The 18,813-nt window shown below is 39.2% G+C and overlaps 1 protein-coding gene across 1 annotated transcript; it reads left to right on the plus strand.

Annotated features, from left to right (window-relative positions):
* The first annotated feature begins 10,304 nt into the window (after positions 1-10,304).
* On the plus strand, positions 10,305-11,661 carry LOC111569709 (lysophosphatidic acid receptor 6-like). Its single transcript, XM_023272006.3, has one exon. It carries the CDS (start codon positions 10,311-10,313, stop codon positions 11,268-11,270), a length of 960 nt encoding a protein of 319 aa, XP_023127774.2. The 5' UTR covers positions 10,305-10,310; the 3' UTR covers positions 11,271-11,661.
* The last annotated feature ends 7,152 nt before the right edge of the window (positions 11,662-18,813 follow it).

The following is an 18,813-nucleotide window of genomic DNA, read 5'->3' on the forward strand; positions in this document are numbered from 1 at the left end:
AATGACGTCTCATGCTCCCTGAACCACTCTTTCACAATGTGAGCCCCATGAATCCTGGCATTGTCATCTTGGAACATGTCCATGTCATCAGAGAAGAAAAACTCCAATGATGGAAAGACCTGGTCATTTAGTATATTCAGGTAGTCAGCTGACCTCATTCTTTGGGAACATAATGTTGCTGAACCTGACCAACCCCAGATCATAACTCTAACCCCCACAAGCTTCTAGGCGCTAGTCATGATGAGTGCATCACTTCATCCACCTCTCTTCTTTCCCTGTTGATTTGGAACAGGGTAAATCTGGACTTATCAGACCACATGACCTTTCATTGCTCTGGAGTCCAATCTTTATGCTAACTAGCAAACTAAAGCCTTTTTTCTGATTAGCCTCACTGAGCAGTGGTTTTCTTAGAGCTACAGCTGTTTAGTCCCAATCCCTTGAGTTTGCTGTTACTTTCACTATTAAACATAGCCTAGAGCTCTACTGTTGATTTCCTACGATCATCCAAGAGTTTGTTGCAACCACATTTCTTCCTCGAACATGATGGTTCTCCACTGTCCTTTAGGTTTTCATAATGTGTTGGATGGTTCTTAACCTGGTTTTAGTAGTTTCAGAAATCTCCTTAGTTGTTTTCTTTGACTGATGCAGGCCAATAATTTGACCTTTCTGAGACAGATTAACATCCTTTCCATGACCACAGGATATGTCTTCTAACATGGTTGTTTAAGAAATGAGAAGCTCCTCACTGCATCAGATAGGGTTAAATAAGTTGTTGCAGCTGAAACATATTCATCACTGCAGTAATTATCCTGACAAAAACAACTTTTTGTTTGGCTTGCTAGGCCTTCACCTTACTTCAGCAGCTGCTTTCACTCTGCAGTGCTACTTGCTGTGCAGTTGATCACAGCATTGTTGGGTTGAGCTTGATACAGGTGCAGGTTTACAGGCTGGAGTTGGTTAAAGCTGACAGACTGCCACACTATTATTTTCCCTATTTCATTCTGCAGTTACTAATTTATTTTTTACAAAATCATAAATGTGAACTGGTAACCCAGCACACCCACAACAAGAAGCATAACGGAATAAACAAGGAATATAGCAGACTATAAAGAATAAGTAGAGACAAAGATTTTTTTTCTTCGTAAAGATACGCTCATTCTCCCAACTCTCCCTGTCCATCTCGCTGTGAAAGTGAGCAGCAGGCCCAGCATTTTAAATCAGTGTTTTTACCTGCAGCACTTAAAACAAAGATTATCTGTCTTGAGAAACACTCAAGTTTCTTGAATATTAGAGCCCAGAGAAAATGGCATCGTTGCTTTTCCAGAGAAATCAATTTAGAATCTCTTGTGCCCTGCATGCATTGATGAGCTTGCCAGCCTGATACTCCCAAAAGGATCTACACATTTTATTTAAGGGTGCTAGTCAGAGAAAATCACATAATTGCTGTCATTACAGCAGCCATTTTGATTTCAATCTTTCTAAAGGTTATGGCTGAGAGAGTCTGAAGGAAAAAGAGCATAAGTGTTAAATTGGAGATTGTGTGATAAGGTGAAAGGTGTGACGTTTGTGTGTGAATGCACAAAGCGTTTCTTTTTTTCAGGTGGTATTTTAGGATATGTCTAGATTATTTAAATGCTTTACTAACACACACAAAAAAGAACAATGATAATGTATGCAGTGTTTTTGGCACAATATATTCTCAACATCTGACTCTTTTGCATTTCAAATCTGCGCTGTGATTGGGAACTGAAATATCACGAATCTACAGAGAACATCTTACAATGACAAGGTGGATAAAGTGGAAAATGTTCATCTCATCACACATGGGATTTCTAGTTTGGTACTATATGGACTTTAAATGACAAAATAGCAAACTGTCCCTTTTACTGTATGTACAGTGTAAATGAATGCATTCCTGTGCAGTTTCAATTCAGTGTCAAATGAATCACCTTACAGTATCTGCAGTACTTCCAAGTTGAACAGTAGGCTATTTGCTCTTATGTCAAGTTGAAGAACTGTTTTTAATTTATGATATTAAATACACAGGCCCCACAGTTGTCAGTCATTTTTAATGACATACAATCCTCCTCAGCATGGAGGATACCACACTTCTGGAGAGATGCCTTGCTTTTCTTCTGTAACTATTTTTTCCAGCTACTCTTTGCTGGAGGGGTATGCTGCTCTATCTTTCTCTTTGTATACTACCCCAGAAGTGTTCTACAAGATTTAAGTCCAGCAGCATACTTCCTGAATGCCTGACGGTATACCAGTATTTGCTATGCTCATTGGAATTCATGGAGTCGCCTATTAATGACTACAAACTTCCCAACACCTTTTATACACACACAATCCCATATCATCACACTCCCACCGTATGCTTCACTCTGGGGACTGTCCATTCATTGTAGTAGTGCTAGCCAGTTTCATCTCAAAGATGCTGGATGCCAATCTAGGACAAACAAATTTATCTTGATTTCATCTGAATAAAGAATGTGTTCCTAATATTTCTATGGCATCTCTGCATGCAGCTTAGTAAAGTTTCATTGCATGTCAGTTTTGTGACAAATGTCAAGGTTTTGTCTGAGAAGCTGTCAATAGAGGTTGATGTTGTGCAATATTCTTCTCACTGTCTGAGTGGGCACAGAAACTTTAATTTCCACTGATAACAAAGGCATGTGTGGCAGACTTAAAATGATTGCTCTACTTGACTAAAGAAACAAAAATAACCCCAAAAATAATAACAGAAATAATATTTTGAGAAGGTTCACCAAAAAGAAATTACATTCAATTATTTAGTCAGCCTCTAAAACGCCTCTAAAAAGTCTAAAACCTCTGACTGTTTTTCAAAGCAAGATTAGGCAGATAGTGTTTGGCTGATTACTGCTGTAGATGTGTTCTGACTGATTTGTACAGTGGTTACTCATAGATCTTCCTGTACCCATGATGCAGACAGAAACAGCCCACAGGCCTAAACCTGAGAAAGTTCTGCCGTTCACAGGTCATTTTGTAACCATGTTCATGTAATTAGACTGACAGTAAATCAAAAGTGTACTAAAGTTTTAACGATCACAGGCTTTCTAACTTGTGTGTCAGTGATAACAGGAGTGTTCACTTCCGTTGCCTGTATTTTCTATATTCTCCAAGAGGAAATACTCTGCTTGTCAACCTATACAATGAGTGATTTGACTTTTAAATGTTATTGAACAGAGGTATACTCACTTCTGTTGTGTTCTCTATATTAAACAAGTGTCAAGAGTGTTCAGTAATGAGTTTCAGAGGTGCTGTTAGGTGCATTTTATTACCTTTATATTGTATAGTTTAACTCTCAACAAGAAGGCAAATAAGTGTATTGTGTCAAAATGCTCAAACTGATTCCTTTAAGAAATCAAATGCAATCATTAGCCTAATAAAAACAATTTAGTAATTTGACAGCACATGAAAGCATTTCCAAAAAACAACCATGTTTCAACATTTTCAGGCATGTTTGCATAATATTGTGGTCCGATTTGTGTGTGCCCTGCCATGATGCATTCAAGGTATACTCAGTTTTTATGTAGATCTATTGCATTTGAGATAATACATGTGCATGTTGTCATAAAAGAAAACAAACTGCACATGTTTCTGGTAGTTGGTGCATACACCCTTTATTCTGCTGAGCAAGATACATTGTTCTTATCAATGTTAGAAAAAGGTCTTTGATCATTCATATATGTGTGTGCAGCCACCATGACAAACACTTCTATTTGTGTTTGGTTGCGTTATCTTACAGTGTCATGCACCTCCAGCCTTGCAGCACTTTGTGCACATGTGTGTGTGTGTGTGTGTGTGTTTTCTCTCATTTACACTGAGATAGCAATAGCACTACATGTTGTTAAAATGCCATTATAAAGGGTGCTGGTTCTGGCCCAGTGGTGTATCAGTCAGTCTGACTGAGTTTCAGGGAAACCTTGTAAATGTGATTCTCAGATGTTTATTATACAGCATGTTCTACAGTTTGTGTTCAGCAGTCGCAACACCACATATTTACTTCCTTTCTTCGTTTACAATTATCTTTAGCGTAACCTTTAGCACCTACTGCTTCCATCATGAGAAAAACATGAATTCTTGTGTTACTTCCTGTGTCACCCTACAAGTCTGTCTTGAGTTCATTTATTTCATGCTGCCTCATTGCAGCCATTTAGCCACTTTAAGATCAGTTGCCATCAAAATGAGTGGAGACATTTATTCCTTCTTAGAGTGACTTATAATAATTTTGATGATCCCTTATTGTTTTCAGTATCCGCATCATCGGGTCAAATGTTTATTATTAATAACTTTTTAAATGTAATTGTACTACTTATTTAGAGCTAACTAATAGCATGGTTAACATGTTAACACTGGTACTATGATACTGATGTTGAATTCTGACTTGAATACTTCTTTCTGAGCACCTCACACACCTACAGATATGGTCGTATTCTTTAGCCTTATTTTCTGTTCCAGGTATGTGTCAATGAAACGCATACAGAGGTCTTGAAAACCTTTAAATTATTTTCAATAACACTTCCTTACGGTTTTGCTTCTGTGTTCATAACTTCTGTTTTGTGAGCGGCGCCATGCAAATGAAGTGCAGGGAAGTGCATTCAGATGAAGTTATTCAGGTATGCACTGAAAGAGAAAATAGTTTTTCTTTTACCTTGGCTCTAAATATTTAGATTTTATCTAATTTCATTTGTGCAGGCCAGCATACCTCAAAGTGTACATAAATTATTGGGTAATGAGGGTAATCTGGTAATTAACACTCTCTGAAAATGCTGTGGTGTGCAATGGATATGTTTAACATAAACATAAAAATACACCAGTGATGCATCACACACTGTGTGCACATAGCTAAATGCCATGTGAAATATATCGATGGCAACATAATCATAGTGATTCTTTCCATCCTGCACACCAAGTAATTGGTGCACATCAACAGTGCTTATTTAGCGTGATTGTCAGTTCAGATACTTTCAACAGCAGATATCTGCCAGCAGTACAGCTGCTGTGTTAATGGATTCTACGTGAATCATGCGACTCACAGAAACTGCAGTACTTGACCATAATATGTCTATGTAACACTTAAATAAGAATTTTAACAAGTTTACATTGTTGTGGTGAACTGATAATGGTGTACCACTTATTCTGTCTCATGTCTGTCATCTGGAAATTGAATTTAATGTTTTCACTGGTAATGTATGTGGTGTTTAAATTTAAAATGAGCAGTTTTAAGCTTTTGTTGATGTTTCAGGTAAACAAAAGTGAGCTGAACTGATATTCTCAATTCTAGAAATCACATTATTTGGAAATTTTCTTAATTAATTGGGGGCTTTTAATTATTATTTAGGTGTATACAACCAGATTATAATGAAATTGTGATAATGGATATGTTATTCTTTCACCTTGTGTGGTTTTGAAGTGAGGGAGTTAAACTGTGAGGGGCTATCCTTCTAGTTTGTTTATGAAAATATCTTTTAAATTCAGAGATCGGAGAATAAGATCTATTCCCCCTCCTGGTGCCCAACTCTGTTTGAATATTAGGAACAAGTCAACAAGTGAGTGACAGGTGTAAGCCATGCTCAGGTGCTTCCTTGTACATACAGCGTTCACACACAAGAGCAAGGCCATCATTTCAGCCTGTCTTTCCATCTGTTGACGTTGCACTTTGAGCCAAAAGGTTTGAAACTCAAAGACTTGACAGAAAAATGGCACATCTGTATCAAGAAAAAGTATGCTGAAAAAAGTCACTGAGAACCGCAGCACAGGAAGTACAGCCACGTGAAAATACTGTGGGTTTTACTGTGGGTCAGGTCGCCCACAGTAAAACCCCTGCAGCTGTGCCATAAAGAACTTCAGAACAATTACAGTCACTGACATCACTCCCAGTGTAGGGAGTTTCGCCATCTACACTTCATGAACGACTTCACCAGCAGAGACCTGCACTGCAACATGAAAACCTCTCACTCACTGGATTTAAACCCGTTTCAGCAGCACTTTACCCTCTGAAAAAGGAGTTTGAAGACATAGATCCCCGTAGCAAAAAGGCCGCTGCGTTAAAAGCTTGGAAAAGCATCTCCAAAAAAGACAGTAAACGTATAGCTGTCACTGGATTAAACAGTCATGGGCACATTGCATTGCATCAAATGGTGATGCAACCAAAATGAACAATTTATCACATATTAAATTTTAAATCGAAATGTCTCTTTGTGTACAATACAAAATACACCACTGGGTCAGGCAGTCTGAGACCACATCGGAAATCTGTCATATTTTTTATCTAAACCTGGAAATACTCATGAATGGCGAGGATAAAGAAATATTTTAAAAGTTTTGTAAAATAAAAAGGAATATTTAGCACCCTGTGTGAAGTAAATGACAATGAATGACAATAATCAAACGCCACCAACACAGCCCTGCACTGTCCTCAGGATACACTGCCACTTTTGCTCCTATATGATTACATGAGAAAACATTGAAATATTTGTATATAGAATTCATTTAACATACACACATCTATTTAGAAATACATATGACCATATGGATAACTGAATGATTATATAGGCAAGTATACCAAAAATAAAGAATAACTTCTGAACACATATGTTTTGGATACAGATGAGTCTGCATAAATGTATACAGGTACATACAAATCAGGAAGCGTACATGTAGATGGCATTTCCCACTACACCTTCCTGCTCTAAAATGGTTTAGATATAGCTTTACGCTGTGGCTTTCTCTGTAATGTGCAGTGAAGTCTGTAAAGTCCCCAGCTCACCCTGGTGCCACTCGTTGCATCACACCAGCTGTCATATGACCCTACACAACGGCAAGTTACCTACTGAAGTAATTCTTCCATGCATGTTTGAGACGAAAATCGATTCTGAAGTAGGATAATGTTACAATAGTCTCACCTTGCAGGTTTACAGGACTAGTTCTTTAGGTATAAAAACTCTGGAAGTCTGAATCTGTAATTTTTTAAAATTTATTTTTAACAGTCATCACTTCAGTTTCAAGGTGAAAATACTCAGCCTTGGCATTAACCTATTTCACTCATTATACATTACCATTCAAAAGTTTGGGGTCCCTTAGAAATGTCTTTATTTCCGAAAGAAAAGCATTTTTTTTCAGTAAAAGTAACATTAAATTAATCAGAAATACAGTCCAGACATTGTTAATGTGGTAAATGACTATTCTAGCTGGAAACAGCTGATTTTTAATGGAATATCTACATAGAGGTACAGAGGAACATTTCCAGCAACCATCACTCCTGTGTTCTAATGCTACATTGTGTTAGCTAATGGTGTTGAAAGGCTAATTGATGATTAGAAAACCCTTGTGCAGTTATGTTAGCACATGAATAAACGTGTGAGTTTTCATGGAAAATCATGAAAATGTCTGGGTGTCCCCAAACTTTTCAACAGTAGTGTATGTCTTCAAGCATAAACACCACATGGACATGTTAACAAGGTAAAAGAAATGTGACTTTCACCAGAGCACAATGACATACAAAACATTTCAAGCCTATATTTAACACAAAATACTGTAGTATAAAGAAAACATATCAAATGTTGGAACTGACATATTTGTATTGTTTTCATTTTATTGAAAAATGTATGCCCATTTTGGATTTGATGCCAGCAACAACGTGTTGTAAAAAAAAGAAGAAGCTAAGACAGGAGCATGTTTACCACTGTGTTGCATCAGCTCTTCTTTTAAAATCACTCTGTAAGTGTTTGTGAAGCCCTGCTGTTGTAATAATGTGCACTGTGTGGTTTGGCATTGTCTTGCTGAAACAGGCAAAGCCTTCCTTAAAAACGACAAAATCTGCATGGCAGCGTATGTTGCTCCAAAACCTGGGTGTATCATTCAGCATTAACGATGCCTTCACAGATGTGCAAGTTTTCATGCTGTGCGCATTAATGCATCCCCTATTACCATCAGGGATGCTGGCTTTTGAACTGTGTGCTGATAACAAGCTCTCGTCTTTAGCCCAAAGGACCCAGTCTCCATGATTTCCAAAAAGAATTTCAAATTTGGATTTGTCAGACACCAAGACAGCTTTCCATTTTGCCTCAGTCCATCTTGACAGAGCTCAGGCCTGAAAAAGGCAGTGAAGTTTCTGGATCTTTTTTCTATGTGGTGTTTTCTTTGCATGGAAAAGCTATGTGGATGCAGCCATGAACGGTGTTTGCTGGCAAAAATTTTCAGAAGTGTTTCTGGGCCCGTGCAGCGATTCCACTATAGAATCAAATCTGTTTTTAATGCAGTGCTCCTGGACAGGCTGAAGACCACAGCCATTCAGTATTAGCTTTTAGCCTTGTCCCTTGCATCCAAAGACATTCTCTGAATCTTTTAGAGATAATAACTGTAGAAAATGAAATCCTGAAATTCTTTGCTGTTTTAGTTTGAGAGACATTATTTCCTTAAACTATTTGCCTACACAATCTTACACAGTGGTGAACCATCCCTCATCTTTCTTGTTGAAGGACTCTCCGGGAGTCTCTTTTTATACTTCAACCTGTTACTGAGCTGTTGCCAGTGAACCTATAGATGCAAGATGTTCCACTGGATCATTATTCTTCTACATCGAACTTATCTAATCTAGTCTTTTGTCGGCCCTGTCCCAACTTATTTGTTACTGGCATCAAATTCAGAACGAGCATATCCCATCTTTAACATCTGACACGTTGTTTTGTACTATTTTTAATTACACATCGGGTTCAAATTATTTTCTGATCCTCTTTTTTTTGTTTGTTGGCCCAACTTTTTTAAGAAACTGAACAAATGTGTGGCACTGATCTATGTCTTCCACTGAAGCCTGCGTTCAGATAACAGCCACTGTTCACATGTTAAAAATATGACTGCTTCAAGTTCCCATCAGAATTTTGCTTCCTAAGTATCACTGTGATAGTGGGAAGCATGGCGTCAGAACAAAGTGAAAGTTTCTGAGGGTAAATTGTTATTCTAAGCTAAATAGAAATTCTTCTTCAAACCATGGCTAGACTGAAGGTTTCTAAGGGGGCCAGTGCTTGACACTCTGCTTTGTGGAAGCTGGATCAGTTGTATCCAAAGCATGATCAGGCAGACCGAAAGTGGGCACACCATCAGAAGATCAATACATCAAGCTTTGCTCACTGAGAGACAGAAAAGCAACCTCATCACAGATGCAGAATTTATTAAACAAAAGAATGCAAGACTCCAATCAGCAGAAGTCCTGTCAAAAGAAGACTGTCTAGCAGCCGACTCTAAAGCTCTTCTCAGGAGGGGAAACAAGGCCAAACGCTTGGGGTGGGCTAAGACATTCCAACATTTCACAGTGGGTTATGGAAAAGAGTCCTATTTACTTGCGAATACAGTTTTGAGTTTTGTGGCATTAACTGCAGTGTATCAAACTCATGTTGAGACACAGTGCTGGAAATATTCAAGTCTGGGGAGCAGTTACATCTGCATCGAATCAGCTCCAGCCTGACCACGGATGAGTAACACTCCACTCTTCAGAGACGTGATACAGGCCTCTGGTTTGAACTTTGTGGAGAAGGATTCATACTGGAGCAGGATAACGAACCCAAACGCACCTCACAGCTTTCAGATGTAGACCAAGAGTGCTGACTGTCATGAACTTTTCTACACAGTCACCTGACTTCCACCTCATTGAACATTTCTGGCACACTTGAAGACTGAGGAAGAAAAAAACACACTCCAGACATGACGGGAAGCTCTTTAAAACACTGTCACATCATGCTTGGATAATGTGATTTAGCAGGTTTGAACAAACCAGTGGAGTCCATGCAGCTTAAGAGTTCTGCTGGGCCCATCAAACACTGATATTCTGAGATTTGTAGACATACGTCAGACACAGCTTTTCACAAATACACAATCAGATTTTATCACTTATGATGAAAAAAATGTATCACATGTGAAAGGATGCAAAGGATCTTCACTAGTTCCACTGCTTATCTGTGGGAAGATCAAAGAAAATGAAACCTTTCTCTGGTGTATTTTGATCTCAAACTCAAATGGCAAAGAAATAAAACTGAATAACTCCATTCTGCTGCTGAGAATGTAAATAAACATGGTTGTAGATTATTAGAGTAACACGCACATGACTGTGGTTTTACAAAGGGTACACAAATCACACTTCTGCTTCCATGACTTCAAACACCCCCTCAATCTCTGTCTTACTCGAACACAGTGTTTCAACTCTTCCAGTCTTGTCGAAGTCGTTTCCTGTTTCAACGTCCTCTGCCGCTTCAGCATGTAGAAACAACCTTTGTTCACAGAAATCTTGATATATGTGCTTGGAAAGGAGGAGGAGTTTTTGTGGTTGCAGTTGCAGTTACATTCACTTGACTGCACTTCTGCATTTCACACAGAAGCCAAACATGCACTGCGCTAACGTGACAGACCTGGAAATGAGGAACTCGGCGTACGTTATAGTCTTTGGGTCTGTTATAGCCCTTGGTCTGCCTCTCAACGCTGTGTCTCTGTGGATTCTGCTTCGCCACCACAGCCTCAAGTCACCCAGCGCCGTCTTCATGGTCAACCTGGCAATCTCAGACCTGCTGCTCGTCATCTCCTTGCCCATGAGGGTGTATTTCTACGCAATCGGCACGTGGCATCTTGGCAGCATGGCATGCATCTGGATCACAATGCTCTTTCGAAACAACATCCGCTCCAGTTCTATCTTCATCACCTTCATCAGCGTGGACCGGCTGCTGGCTGTAGTTTATCCTCTGAGGTCACGGCATCTTCGAACCTCAACCAACGCCTGGAAAGGTGCTGGACTCATTTGGCTGATTTTACTGGTGGTGAACGTCCCAGAGAGTGTGGATTTTTCGAGAGGTGCCAAACAATACAATGTGTCTTCCTGTTTTGAATTTCGTCCGGCAGAGGTTGACGAGAGGATGCACAACACAAAAATTGCATATTTTCAGCTTGTGTTGCTGTTCACCATGCTGGCAGTCAATATTGTGTCCACTGCTCTGGTGTCTTGGACTCTACAGAGACATCTGAATGACTCCGCAAAGGTGAATAACAAAGTGAACGTCATGCTGCTTTTTGCCATGAACTTGATCATGTTTACTGTGTTCTTCTTGCCTGTGTCCTTGGTTGTTTTCTTTCAATGCTGGAGATCTGTTCTGAACTGTCTTGCCAGTGTAAACTGCTGTCTTGATCCGTTGCTGTATTATTTTTCTTTTGATGGTTTCTGGAGAAGAAAAGAGGATGCTGACATGTCTCTTGAACCAAAATAGACTGTGACAGGTGGGGCTGAATAGTATTTAAATTGGCTGGTGAGCTTGTTCTGCATACAGGTCAGGAGGGGGGAAACACTTAAAGTGGAGCTCAAGCAAATCTGCTGGTTGACCTCAAACAAAGGTAGGGTTATTTTGGAAGCTATTAAAAAAAAAAAAAAAAAAAAAAAAAAAAAAAACTGCTTTGAGTAATTATATTTATGGAGATACATGTTGCATCCTAGATACTGTGAAAACATTAAGCTACTTCAACTTAAGAATTGTAAGCTCTCTTCTTGTCTTAACAATAATATCAATCCAAAAATGAATTTTATATGTGAATATCAAGTTATTGAGTTATGTCACATTAAGACCCTTTGTGGTGACAATAAAGTTTTTTTTTTTAACCTTGTTTACTTGTCCATATGGTGTTTTTTATATGCTTGAACACACACAGTGAGCAACATATGCAGTCTCCAAATTTATCTTGCAGAAATTCCATTCCTCCACAAAGAGGAAATAAATGTAACTTTTCACTGAAAGGTGAAACTGATGTAGTGGTAAGTTCGTACTAGTGTTATGCTAGATCGCATGTCAACTAAAGTTTCATTTTCATTCTTTTTTGAACCCAAACTTGCAAAGTTACATTTCGGGAAATCCCTCTAGACAACACGTGTGAAACTTCTCAATTTTCTGGGTTACCAGGGTGACAAGCCCCGCCCCATCTAATGTTTGATTGGTAATTGAAAAGGACTGGCATTAAAGCAAGAAAATAAATGGCAAAGACGTTGTGACTTATGATACATCACAAAAAAAATATGTTTGCCTCAAAACGGAATTGCTGCTGCAGTTTAAGTGATTTAAGAGCCTCAAAACATAGCTCCAGACGGTTTCATACAAAACAAACCTAAGGAACCAATCCTATCAACCTCTCGGCTTACATGGGAATTATGTTCCTACGGCACGACCTAACGCGATTTTCGCCGTAAGTCAGAACTCACATATGTACTTAAGTACCATCTACGCTAACACAGTGGTAAAGTCATCATCTAGGACATAAAAACACTGTACAGTAATAATTTAAAAAGAGAACAAAAAAACAAAAACAGAGAACAATTCCTTACAATCCAATGTAGCGTACCTCTTCCTGGCATAGCGGCACGTGACGACATATTTGTCCCTTCTGCTCGCCACATAGTTCCCGCTCGAAAGTTGTTTAAATGTTGCAAATGGCGTACATTGGAGTGATGGAACAAGATTGTCTTAATAAATTTATAGGAGATGGCAACATAACCACGAAATGCTGTAGTTCGTAAACTGAGGGCCTACTGTGTTGTTTAGAATTGGTTTCCGGTGCCAACATGTATGACTGAATTACTCCAATATTCCAACTTGCCATTGTCCTGTTCAGGTCTGTTTTGCAGTCATAGGTGAGCTGGTGTGCTTGTGTTGCTGCAAGTGGAGAGAGGGTTCATAGATCAGCACATTCTGGTGGAATCAACAATACAGAGTTACATCTAAGCCATTATGAAATACTGAGGGATCGTTTTAATTTTTATTTATTTATATTTATATTTGTTTATTTTATTTTCTTTAAATACAAAGATGAGTTTTAATGTTTTTAATTAATGACCAGTAAGTAAAAGTTGAATACTTAGATTCATTTAATAGTAACAAAATTAGTTATCTGCATCATTTCCTATTTCGCTACGAGGATACGATCTCCAACTATTTGATGCAAGCAGCAACTTGGAGTTAAGGCTGAAAGCAATATCAGGCTATTCTAAATTTCATTTGGTGTTTATGACATACAGTACTTTTCTTATCTCCTGTGCTTTTTTAATTCCTTTTTATACGCAGTAGAAGGTGGCATTAAAAATGCTTATGATAAACTTTCAGTTTAGGGATAATACATAATCCTCCTTCATCCTTGTTAGCTCTTCTTTTGATTGCTTTAAACGTCATTTGGCACTGTCTTGTGCGCGTCTTTGGTTATAAATCTGGCAATGCAGCTGAGGCTGTTGTGCTTTTGTCAGCATCTCAGTTTGGGAGCCAACAGCACTCAAGTCCTGTAAGCTTTGCCAAACGGAGGGACATCTGTATACGCCTGTAGCAAATTGATCCAAAAAAGATCGACATTTGAAACAATCCAGATGTAAGGCCTGGAAGTACACACTGAGGATTTGCTGTTGGCGATTAAGACATTTTACATTTGATATACCACTTCTTGGTCACCAGTAAACACTATTGCATAACCCTCTACTCATTTTTTCCCCTCCTTGTTAACTAGGCCACTGACTGAACAAAACCAAACCACAGACACCACATGGACACCTACCATGCTCATCCTGTGCTATTTTGATATTTACAGACACATTTCACCCACACCCATCTCTAATTGCGGTCTGAGTTTTAACTCTTAACACAGTTGCTCTCTTTGGGAGGAAGTGACACTTTAAAAGACAGTTATATGTATGCATAAAATGTTGCTTGTAAATAAGTCAGGTCATCAGTATAGGGCTGCTGCTGGCTAGATATTGCTTTATCGTGACCTTTCATAAATTGGAGACCTGAATGGAGGCAGCTTCCTCCCTCAAGCCGCTGCATATATGTTTAATGTGACCTATACCTGTGCCCTTTGCGGCGGAAGTTGAATGCCGAGAGGCTGCATAGAAAACACCACCGGCATCATATAGCCTCACTTCTGTGTGCGTTTTTAGCCATAAAACTCCTTTGCACTGCAGCCACTATTTGCTCAGCCTCATCCGTTCTCTGCTGAGACCATAAAGTCAAATTAATCTTACCTGCTATTTCCTCCTTGCACCAAACAGCCAACGTGTATGACAGCTTTTATTTGGCGTGGCGGTTAGGCATGTCGGATTGTTTTCCTATGTGGTGGAAACTGCCCTGATATGTGGTCGTGGAAAAAAGTGAGGCTTTAAACAAAAACGTGTGTGTATGTGTGCACCCTGGTTTCCATTGGTGGGCTTCATTTTTGTGTCTCAGACGTAATTTTTATTTATGTGTGTGCGCTCCTCCCGTACGTGTATATCAAGGTCAAGCTTGTGCTTATATGGAGGTCTCCATCTGTAAGCGACTGATACCCCAGATCTGGAGGGATGGTAGGGTCTGACTGGTGTATGAATATGTTTAGTAAGTCTGGTCACGGTCAGCTGACCCTCTACCCTCAAGGTAAAAGCAAAAAAAATACACACAAATTCTCTCTCCTTGTCTGCCCGTTTCTCTAGCATGTGGTACACACACACACTAACATTCACATAAGTACACTCTTTACAAAAAAAAAAACCCAAGCAGGTACATTCAGGTCTGCAAGCGTTGTTGCCAAAACCCACAAACAAGCCTGTTGTGCTGCAGCCAAGTCTGCCTTGGACCAGAGGAGGACTGCTATTCAAAGACAGCAGCAGCTTTGGTGGCTGTGGAGAGTCGGGCTGCACAAAGAGCCAAAAACAGAGCAAAGAGAAAGAAGAAGGGATGGACTAAAACAAACGGTGAGCTACTGAATGGACAGAGGAGACACCAAGGAGCAGAGGAACAACAATCCTCCAGCATCTGAGGCCTTCAGAGAACCAGGAGATCATTCAAACAGACAGAAATGTGCAGGAAGTGGCTCAGCCCCAGCAAGTGCAACATTTTTTTTTTCAACGTGACACAAGGCAGCAGGGAAAATTCCCATGAAAATAACCTCTATGCATGGTTGGATCCCATTCACTGAAGTGTAGATTTGATTGAAAATGTTTCACTGTATATTATAGCTGAACAATTAATTAAGTTCAAATCAAAAGCACAAGTTGAAGCAGTTGGAAATTCTCAAAGGTTGCTATTTCGGATACCTGTTGTGCAATGTGTATGCAGGGTTTCATCCTGTTTACAGGCTCATGTGAGATGGTATCTTATGTGGTAATGCTCCATTACTTTTAAAATCTATTACACAGTGAAGATTGAATGGAAGCTTGACTTTCAAAAAAATACATCAAATTACAAAAATAGTTACACACCTCCCCCAATACTTTAACCCTGCTATTTATTTACCTTTTCGGATAAACTAAATATTTCCAGTCAAAACTGGAGCACATGATTTGTGGTCAACTTTTTTGCAGACAGGGCACCACCTACGTTAATGAGCAAAACCTTTAGGGATATTAGAACATCTGAATAGAGCTGCTTCAGTGAAGGACAGAGAGTTTTGCTGCCATTACTCTCATGATCCTAAATAAGTCAAGAAGCACAGAGCTGGTTCTTTGGTAAATGTATTAATTTATTGCAATTGGGAGAAAAGCAGAATTTGTTCAGCATCTCAAGAAGACAAAGAGTGTCTGTTTATTTATAGAATGACACGATACTTATTTTCCCCTGGTGAGTTATACATCATTAAACCTATGGAAAGACCTCAATACCATTTAAGAAAACTCTGGATCCTGCTTTCCAAAGACAAAAAAGCCTTCTAGAGATCAAAAGTCACCCCCCTCTACATGGACCTGGAGCCTTTCCCTCTGACCGATTGTTGGATTCTTTGGTGACACACATCACATTACTGAAAACAATATGAGCTTTGACACAAAAAGACACAAGGATTTTGTTTCTCTTAAAAACACAGACACAGACACAGACACACACGCACGCACGCACGCACGCACGCACGCACACACGCACACACACACAAAACATTAGGAATTAATGATTAACATATCAATAAATAATGAGCTAGGAGCACTAGATTTTGGTTTAACTTGAAAAACCTTCATCAGAACCAGGTAGAGGCATTAAAAAAAGAAAAAGCTAAGAAATACCAGACTGTGGTGCAAAATAGCTAAATATATTAACTCAATTATTGCACTTAACTATAGTTTTGAAGTACTTGTACTTTACTTGAGTATTTCTGTTTTCTCCGTAGCTTTATACTTCTATTTCATTACATTTCATTGGCAGACTACATGTATCTGATGAACTGACTCACTCGTTACTTTGCACATTCAGATTAATAATGCAAAATATAATCAACAAATAAACTGTGATTTGTTATTATTAGATTAGTATAGAATGTTATTAATCTCCAAGTGGAAATTTACTTCCAGCAGTAAACAGTCATTAAAATCTGTGTCACCTTCACCAGCTGCAGCATTAAGGTGATGAAATGATGACTTCGTTACTATATATAATCCAGTACTACATTATTTATTATTCTGACATGGACCATTCTGCAGAAGTATTTTCACTTTTGATATTTATGATATACTTTCATGCTAGAGCTTGTGTACATTTAATTAAGTAAATGTTTAAATGCAAGACTTTTATTTGCAAAAGAGTATTTGTACAATGTGTTACTACTCTGCCAAGAAACACGGTGGAGTTCTGTGATGATCGCCGATGGTTTGTCCTTCTGTCTGTATGTCTGTCTGTTAGCATTATTACTCAAAAACAGATTAACAGATTTAGATGATATTTTCAGGGAAGGTCAGAAATGACACAAGGACCACCTGATTAGATTTTGGCAGTGATATGCCTTATAGTCTGGATCCACGGATTTGTTAAAGATTTCTGCATCATTGTGAGATAGCGTCACGGTGTCACTGTAACTATGACAACAAGTGAACACTACGTCTGCTGCCTGCTGATGATCACATGATTGCAGTCCTACTACAAATTGACTGGTGCGGACTTATTGAGACTGATCCATTGGAAATGATACAAGGAACAACTGATGAAATCGTGGGGGTGTTTCAGAGTCCCATCAATTCCCACTGCCTGCTACATATTTACGTCTAGCGATTCGGTATCCATACATAACATACACATACAAAACACACGCCTGTGCTCAGCGCAAGGTCACTTTGTTTGTGGGTACATCTATATTAAGTGGACACATTCAATGTTGCCATGATTTATGATCATCAATAACTAATAAACTAATGCTACATTTATACAAAAAAAAATGCTGCATTTCTGACAATGCCATATGGGAGAATGAATAGCCTTGGCAGAGTACTGATTGTTACTTTTGTCACTGCTCAGTTTCATTAATTATTCTGATAATGTCACAGGCTTAGGATGCATATAAGATCATCAAACTCTACTGGAATCTATTTTGAACTAATATAGTGACACTTGGATCCCACTATGTGCACAGTAGGTACTGACAGCAGCGACGACAGCAAATTGTCATTTGGGAACTGGCAAGTACCTGTATTTGCTTTCTTTTTGATAGCTGAATGAGAACATTGATACCACTCTCACTGTCTATTCAGTATGAATCTGCGGCAAGCTGAAGATTATCTTAGCTTAGCATAATGAAAACACAGAGAAAAGATTTGGTGGAATCTGTCCAAAGATAACAAAATCCACCCACCTGCACGTCTAAAAATTCCTGTTTGGACAAATAAGATATAACGTGTCACTCTGTACAAAAACCTAAATGTGAAATTGACAAGCTGCGATCAGCTGCAGACTGACTGAAACGGTGGCTTCATATCTGCTACACACATATGGGAGTGGTATCAATCTCCTCACCAAACACACATTTCCTCAAATTTTGAACTTTTTAAAGAAAGAAACCAACATGTTAGAGTAAGTTTTACATGCTTAAATACACAGTAAATCCTTAATGCTTCACAGTTCGGTTCATTATTTCACTGTGTGCTATTAAACTTTTGCATTTTTGGTTTTCTTTATCCCACCTTTTCATGCAACCACATGTCGTTCATCTGCATTTAGTATGAAAATCATTAACAACTGCGAAACTGGCTTAAGAGTTGGAAGTTTTAACCACACACTGTGAGTATCAAATCTGCATTACATCAATGTTGTCCTTATGTCTTAATGCAGGAAAGTCTGCACTGCGTAATTTCATAACAGTTGTGTAACTGTGATTGCACAAATCGTGCTCTACAAAAGTAAATGGAAGCCAGCTGATCATCTGAATAGCCGACAAACATCACACGTACCTGTACTATACAGTTAGGGTAAAATATGCAAAATCATTGAGGTGAACTTTTCATTTTTCACTGGAGAAGAGAAGAAGCAAAGAGAAAAATTACCAAAATACAGTATATGCAGAGGTTTTGAAATGTCTATTTTCATTGTCTGTCTGGAGAGGAAATAATATTTACTTTATAGTTTCCATTAATGGGACTGAGAAATGTGCGAGGCTTTGAGCAGATGACAACTCCTGGCCCTGTTCCTGCCAGTGAGGCGAGGCAAAACGGGGCCAGAAGGCATTCTCGCAGTGTCAGACCTCTGCATGATGTAGGCGGCATCAAAGCGGCGCCACCGACACGTCCTCAGAAAGAGCCGGGGGGAAACGCCAGGGGGATGACGGTCTATCGCTTTGCCTTTTTCTACCTCCTCTCATCCTTTCCCCTCCCCGTCCTCGCCGCCTCCTCCTCCTGCCCGAGCCAGCTGTCAGTGGGAGTATGCGGAGGCGCTGCACTCTGTCACACGCACTAACTGGAGAGCGAGGGCGGAGAGGGGTGGATAGAGAGATCTCAATGTGGTGACAGTAGAGTGATTAGGCCATGTATAGAGGCGAGGAGAAGACAGAGGCATCGGG

Source organism: Amphiprion ocellaris, chromosome 7, assembly GCF_022539595.1.
Source record: "Amphiprion ocellaris isolate individual 3 ecotype Okinawa chromosome 7, ASM2253959v1, whole genome shotgun sequence".
Classification (NCBI taxonomy): domain Eukaryota; kingdom Metazoa; phylum Chordata; class Actinopteri; family Pomacentridae; genus Amphiprion; species Amphiprion ocellaris.